General features: G+C 51.4%; 1 protein-coding gene across 3 annotated transcripts; it reads right to left on the bottom strand.

The window, feature by feature from the left end:
- Positions 1 to 209: 209 nt before the first annotated feature.
- On the bottom strand, positions 210 to 7,649 carry FRS3 (fibroblast growth factor receptor substrate 3). Of its 3 annotated transcripts, XM_023527580.1 has the most exons (8): positions 7,602 to 7,649; positions 7,168 to 7,311; positions 6,533 to 6,766; positions 6,090 to 6,178; positions 4,987 to 5,173; positions 2,833 to 2,994; positions 1,824 to 1,981; positions 270 to 1,533 (listed from the first exon to the last, which is right to left on the bottom strand). In XM_023527580.1, exons 4-8 carry the CDS (start codon positions 6,153 to 6,155, stop codon positions 622 to 624), a joined length of 1,485 nt encoding a protein of 494 aa, XP_023383348.1. In that variant the 5' UTR covers positions 6,156 to 6,178; positions 6,533 to 6,766; positions 7,168 to 7,311; positions 7,602 to 7,649; the 3' UTR covers positions 270 to 621. The 3 variants fall into 3 exon arrangements, with proteins under 3 accessions (XP_011352902.1, XP_023383348.1, XP_011352901.1); XM_011354599.2 differs by having other exon boundaries at positions 7,168 to 7,643; XM_011354600.2 differs by lacking the exon at positions 6,533 to 6,766 and having other exon boundaries at positions 210 to 1,533; positions 7,168 to 7,643.

Consider the following 7,649-nt stretch of genomic DNA (forward strand, 5'->3'; position numbering starts at 1 on the left):
CCTTTGACAGAGAATCCATACCTGGAAACTTTAAGTTCTGGGCGAGGGCTTCTTGGAGAAAAAGAAATGGTCAGAGACTTGTTCGCAAAAACCATAACCACACCAAACTTCCCAGAATGAAGCCCCTACATCTATTAGGCCTCCCCTATCCACCCCGAGAACCATGTCAGAAAAGATGCCCTAAGAATCTGATATCATCCACCAAACCGGAATTTAAAAATAATTATATTAATAATAAATATGTTAAATTACATTTGAAACAATAAATAGAAAAATAAACTGATAAATAAAATCAACAGGTACAAAATGTTTCAAAATTTCAACCAAAAAAATACACAGACGACAGACAAGACAAATGGACATAATGGGAGGGTGCTAACTGCAGTCATGGGAACCTTTCAGTTACATCACGGCTCCCCCATTTGGCCACCCTCTTCTTTCTCCAATTTGGAGACCAGGTGACTCAATGGCTGCTATCTTTAGGGACTCCAGCCAGCAAAAGGAAGCATCTGATTCCACCTCAATGCCCTTCTGCAAAGCACTCCTGAACCCTGGGGTGTGTGGGTTCAGAGGATGGGAGCGTGAGGCAGAGGCTGGACCGGGGCGGGGCAGAGCAAGTCCCTACAGAGGCAGGTCAGTGCTGTTGTGCCGGGTTTTCCGGGCAGTGCCATCGTCTCGGGGCAGAGCCCTCTGCAGGTTGGACATGGCCACGGTCTTTTTGAGGTCAATCACGGCATAGGAGTCTGAGCTGCGGGCAGGGTGGGTGGTGGGCACAGGGGCTCGGGGGACCGCAGGGTTCTGGGGCTCCTTGGGGTGGTCTCCACCCCAGCCCTTCAGCTCCACCTGGATGTAGTTGAGCTGCCTCGGGGGCTCGGGGCCCGGCCTGCGGAAATCAAAGTTGAAGACCCTAGGGGAGCCTCGGCGGCGGGTCAATGGCACAGGGAAGCTGCCATGGCTGCGGAGGACAGCCCGGGTGCTGGTGGGCTTCTGCAGTGGGGTCTCGTCCTCCTCGCCATCAGGGAAACCATTGGAGGAGGGTGTGAGCCCATCCCTTGAGTCTCCGTCATCCCCAGCCTCCTCCCCCAACTGCTGGGCATGGTTCTCCCACACAGGGGGCAGGGAGGGCAGGTTCTCATAGTGCAGCAGGGCAGCCCGGCGGTGGGAAAGGCCATTCCAGCCCAGCTCCTCTGGGCTCAGTCTCCAGCTGGCCCCTGGCCGCAGCCCCCCGCCGACATTCTCATAGGTACACTTGGGCTGGGCCGGGCACTCGGAAAGGCCCTCATTGTTGTTGTGGTGAGGGGGGTCGCGCAGGCTGGGGCAGAGGCCCTGGCACTTCACCATGTGCCGCCGAGCAGGGGTTGGACCCAACACGAACTTCACCTGGCCTGGCTGCAAGAACACCTGTGGGTCCTGGTGGTTGGGACCATGGGCCTGTGGAGGCAGGGGTGCCCGACCCTCAGGCAGGGGCTGCAGGCAGTGCCGGCTCCTGAGGTGGTCATCCTCACTGGCTGGCGTGTTGACGTAAGTGTGGGACTGGGAAGGGAAGAAGAGTCTGGGTTAAGCAGGCGTGTCCAAGGGCAGGGAGAAAGGAGAGAGCAGAAGGGACAGGGTGAGAACAAGAAGCACGGGGGAAAAGAGCTGGGGTTTCCTCCTCTTCCTTTTCCTCTAAACCTTCGAGAGAGGCTGCTTCCCTTTCTGGGGACAGGAAGGGACCCTATCCATTTTCTTTCCCCGATGACCCTTATTGGAAGGAGGTGCCATATATCCTGACCCCCCATTCCCCCCCAGACCAACAGGGAGGGGTGGGGCAGCTGCTTGCTCACCTGCTCATCAGGGACAATGAGGGCATGGGTGGACTCTTCACCAAGTGAAGGGTGTCGCAGGTTGCTTGTCGAGGGGTGCCGGGGTGCTGAGAATCGTGGGGCCTCTCCTGGGCAGCCAGGGAAGCCATTGGAGAAACTGGAGACAGTGTAGCCTAGAGCTGGGCACAGAGGAGCCAAGCCCAGGTGAGGGGTCCTTAAATCACCTGACAACTACCTGCAACCATGTGTGTGGGATCCTGGGACTTCTCCATTTGGGGGGAGATGCTCCCAAGACCCCTAAGATAGTTAGCCCTACCGAACCAGCAGTCCCTCATTATCTTTCACCTCTCTATTCTTAAAACACCACCCTTTCCCTCAGTGGGGCTCAGCTTGAACCCCATTACACTTCCTCCATCATAGCCTGACCTGAAACACTTAAGGCACACCTTGTCACCAATGGATCAACCCTTCACCCTCAGTCTAGCTCCGCCAGTGAGCCCTAGAGAAGCTCCTTAAAATCAGGGACTGTGTTTCTATTTCTTCTGCCCCTCTCAGACCGGCCCATGGAGTGCAGAACTCGGAGCAATTGCTCAGTGCGGACTCAGTGAATAAACAAGCAGAAAGTGTGAGAACTGCTCCAGAAACAGCTCATGGGCAGAGATGCCTGCATTAGCCTTCAGGAAAGGTATATGGGTATGACCCAATAGACAGAAGGAAGAAAGCAAAACAGTTCCAGACTGCTGTTTCCATGGAAACCCAATGTCTTCCTGTCTGCTCCTGACCATTAGTTAATACAAGTGTCGGGGCTCCGCAGCCTCTGCTGGAGTCATCTGATTGGCCCAGGCCAGGCCTTATCCATCCCAAGAGTGGTTCTGATGATGGATACTGGTACTGGAAGGCTGGCTCACCCAGCCATCCCCCTACCTGCCTCCCTGATTCATGCCTCCAAGACTGGCACTTCCTGGGCCTGTGCGCGCGCGCGCGCGCGCGTGTGCGTGTATTGGGGTGCCGAGGACAGGGCTCTCCTCACCGTTGGGAGGCTGGGGGGCCCGCGGGAGGTCGATTTCAGCTGGGTGGCTGTTGCGTGTAATGATGACTGGCTCTTCCATCACATTGATGCTGTTGCACTGCATCAGATCCTGAAGGAGGTTGAAGATTTCCTCGGCCCGAGAGCACTTGAATGCAAATATCCCTAGAGCAGGAGGGAGAAATGAGGCTCCTCTGACCCTATGCCCGACGAGGAAGGATAGAGAGGCTGACACGATGCACAAAGCTCAGGAAATGTCCCTAAACTTCAGTCCCAGGCCTGCAAGAGCGTGGGCTAGCCCCCCTCATCCTGAGTACTCTTCCCAGCGCACTCTGAAATTCAAGAGCTATGGGAGAAGCTGGGCCCAAGCCCCTGCCCCCGCTCTCTCACCATCTATTACTGTCTTGAAAACTGACATGTCAGTTATAGTCTTCTGAGGTTGAATCTTTTTTATAAGGTTTGTGTATATACACAAGGGTGAGGGAAAGAATAAAAATCAGAGTGGAAAGGGTAATATTAGATGAGTGACCACTCCTCCTCACATGCTGCCCCATCTCCCTCTGCCTACCACTCCCTATTCCCCAGAGAAATAAGCTCCACTCAGGGCACCAGCCATTGGCTCTATGCCCAACAGCCCCAAAGCTCTTTGAGGGCAGAGGGTCTGTCCTGTTCACTGCTTGTTCACTGGGTACTTAGCCCAGAGCCTGGCCAGAGAGCACATGTCTACTGTGTATAGGCCCATGACCTCATGGAGCTTAAACTCTGGAGCAGAAAGGAAGAAAAGATAAGCCGACTAGGTAAAGAACAAATATGGCAAAATGATCATGTGGCTCCTCAATGCAGTCAGCCTTACAGCCCCTCAAACTCTAAAGCAGCAGCTCAAAGTCCCAGGGACAGCAGGACTGGACTGAGCACCTGTGACTCAGGGAATCCAAAGATGCCCTCGGATGTCATGTCGGTCTGGGATTCTGCACCAACAGTTCCCTTTCATGTTACAGTGAGGCCTGGGACTCAGTGGAGGCTACTTGGGGTATGTGAGTGTGTATATCCACAAAAAGATAGATTAAGCTAAGCTGGGGTATGGGACAACTGAGGTTTGCAGGAATGGGACAGGAAGGATAGAGGCAGGAAAAAAAAGACTATGTTGGCGAGCTATGCTGAGAGCTACAAAAGGCTGAGAATGCCTGGAGTCTTAGAAGAACCCTAGGGGCCTACAGCAGCCCTTCCAGGATCCCAAGTGTGGATCAAACACCACCAGGGAAGAAGCCCCTTCCTTCCTGTTCTCTGCTCACCCAGCATTAACTGCCTCTGCCTCATGAGCTCCAAGGGTCAGATGCTGGAGAGGAAAGCTCCCCTGACTGCTGTCGTGTTGGCAGCCTCATCAGAGGAACTTGTTCATTTCAACTCTACAGTCACAACCCAAACCACATCCAACACAATCCTGTGCAGGACTCCTATAGAGCTCAGGTCTGGAACCTAAAACGTAAGCCCAGACCATGCTACTCCTTCAAAGAGCAATGGTTGGTTTTAGCCTTGACCTCATGGAACAACCCAGCATTCCCTGACCTCTGAATTCAGGGAGAAAGGGGAATACGGGAGAAGACATCATGCTCCATTGTTCACAGGTGATGAAGGACGAAGATTAATCTATTGAGGGTTACTCTACATTGAAACCCAAGAGTCCTGCCTCCTCAAATCTATTATTCCCAAGGCACATCAGCCCCAAGGATACCGGAGCTTCCTGCCTGACCTTTCATTATATACAGGGTCTAGGGTATATGACCTAGGGGCTCAGAAGAAAGTCTGTTCCTACTTGGCGGGGGCAACGGTGACCCTTGAAACTCATATAACAGAGGGAGGAAGAATCACTTGCTTTTCCCAAACAGGCTCTGGCCTGGGAGCAATGGCTTTTCCCATGGGCTTTTCTCACAAAGGGACCCAGAGCGGCAATGACTAAAGCGAAAAGGGCACTGGCCTGGGAGTCCACTTAGTTCTGTATTAACATGCTATTGCTCTTGGCCATGACCCTTCTCCTCGTTGGGTAACACCTGCCAAGTCAACAGACTTCCCACAATCCTGAGCTACAACTTCCAGCCCCAGTACCTGGCCCAGGTGCACAAGCACCTATTCCAGTGTGGGAAAGGGGCTGGTACTCACCTTGGCCTGTCTGACACCGGCGTCCACTCTCAAAAGAGAAGAGGTTGGAATCATAGCCATAGCGCCGCAGGCAAAGGTAGGGCCAACGGACAGCCTCCCGCCGATGCAGATGAAGCACCAGCTCGCTTTGTGTCAGCTCCATCACCCCAGAGCCAAGCTCCACCCCCTCATCATCCACATTCGTCACCTGAGGGAAGGTGGGGACAGAGGGTCAATAAGCAAGTCCAATAAATGTGTATATGGGTCTTGAGCCGCTGGGAGGCAGGCTGATGATGCAGGGCGAGAGCTAGGGCACTGAGGGGCTCACCTGACTCACCAGACTCTATGGAATGCCACATGATTACTCAGTGCTACTGATCCATGACAATTCTTTAGACCTCAATTTTATCATTTGGACAGTGAGAGAAGGAAGGGTGCTTAGCTGACCTCCAAGGTCAGATGGTTGGACAACCAAGGTTGGATGACCTCGGACGGTTCATGGCTCAGTATCCAAGGACCAGATGTTAATGGCAGAAGGCGTTCGATTTTAAGCTCAAATCTTAAGACTCTGAGAGAGTAGAACTCAAGGCAGAATAAATACATACCAGCTCTACCACCTCTCCAACTGGAGACCCTGGCTGAGGGCTCCCTCTTGTGGTTAGCAGGAGAAACCTGTGCCTCACTGGGCAGGGAGTCAGAAAGGGGCTCCCTCTACAGGGAGGTAGGAGGGGCCAGAGGTGCACAGGTCCACTGGGCTGGCATTAGCTTCCCAAAGCAAACAGCAAAAAATATAGTGCTTATGTGTTTTAAGCACTGTTTTAAATACTTACTATATAATTATCTCGCAAATACAGACTTTTGTTGCTTTCTCCAAAGAAGATATATTTATAGTTTCAAAAATATACTGACATGAGTGAACATTCTAAAGTCATGATTTTTGCTACTGTATTATGGCATTTCTTCTCTTAGTAGTACCAAGAGCCACACAAACAACAGCGGCCTGTGTTCCTCCTCAGGCCACCTCAGAGGCCCTGATCTCTAGAGAGGCTGAGGCAACTGGACAGCTCGGGGCCAGAGCCCAGTAGACCATGTTGAGAATCAGGAGAGGAGAGGGCTGTGGGTACCTCGAACTTGGTGGGGTGGTTGTCTGGGATGCTGTCTCTGTTCAGGCAGCTGCAGCAGCTCCCCATGGTGTCAGAGCAGCCAGCCCACCCTAGGGAAAAACATAAGGGATAAGAAAGTCATCAAGGTCAACTCCAAAAAAGCCCCACTCTGGGGAACTCTGGCAGAACCACCTTGATGTGATCACCTACTCTGCCCAAGAAACTACACAACATTCCTTCCCGCATGGAATTCCCACTCAACCCAGGGCCACACACTGGATAAATATTAACTCAAGTTAGGATGTGTTAAGGATTAATGCTGACAGGAGATGAAAACAGCTTCACAGAGGTGTTATTTGATATGGACCTTGCGAATCACGTAGGATTTAGGCCAATACGATAGGGAAGGGAAGCCTGGACAGCAGGAAAGCATGGATTTAAGTAGGGACCCAGAAATGACTTACATCAGAAGGAGTTGAGTGCCGACCTGGGGCCTCATTCAGATGCAGCAAAGAAACTAACTCGGGAGTCCCACTTTGGCCCGTACTTCTTTTCTAACTCATCCTTCCAACATCATCCAAATCCTCTCTTTTCCTCCTTCACCACAATCCCAACATTCACTTCAACTATCTTTTTGATGTTCTCTCCAAGTGAGGTGCTACATTATGGTCAAAAGATAAACTCAGAAGACGGAACACCTAAAGCAGAGCACAATTTTTATAACTTTGGTTAGGCATTTATTCATCTAAAAAAAATTAATGCTAAGTTTGCTTTTGAACAAAGAGGAGACAGAGGCCTTACTATCTGGCTATTCCCTCCAAGATATGGCACTTGAATTGTATGTCACAACAGGCAAGACCCATATCTAAGATGGAGAGGATACCACTAGACTTGAGTGACCTGAGGGAGCAAACACATGGACTGATCCCAACCAGAAATTAAGAGTTTGCAATTTGCTGCAAGAAATGAGTCTGTAAAATTAAATATCCTTCTAGAACTCTGCCTGAATGTACAAAACTTTGAATAAGCCTGACCTGCACCTTCCATTTCTCCCAACTTGGGAAACTTTAGGCAAGTGGCTCCTACACACAGCTCTTACCTCACCCAGGCCATTGGGGAGGAGACCATGAGAGGGGCATGAGGAAGGACCCCTACTTTATTCCCCTCGCTCTTGGTGGGGCATCATGGCAAGCAGTCTGTAGAGAAGTCACCTGGATTCCTCTGGGATACACCTGGGGCTCACCTAGCATAGGAGACAGAGACCACAGGTTAATGGAAACCTTCCATCCTTACATCAACTGTTAATGAAACTGACTTGCCGTCAGTCCATCCCACCTGAGTATCTGTCCCAGGTCTTAATGGGATAGAAACATCAAGAAAGAAAGAAAGATGAAGGGCAAAGGGGCCACAAATACCCAGCTCCATAGGCAGAAGAGACTCCCCTAGCACAGAGTTTGAAGTCTGAGGCAGCCCAAGACCTTTTAAATGACCCCTAGACTCCATCTGAATCCAACACCAAAACCACCACCTTACCTTTGCAGAGAACTTTAACTCTACAAAGAGCTTTCTGGAAAGGACACT

Source organism: Pteropus vampyrus, unplaced genomic scaffold (genome assembly GCF_000151845.1).
Source record: "Pteropus vampyrus isolate Shadow unplaced genomic scaffold, Pvam_2.0 Scaffold18, whole genome shotgun sequence".
NCBI lineage: Eukaryota > Metazoa > Chordata > Mammalia > Chiroptera > Pteropodidae > Pteropus > Pteropus vampyrus.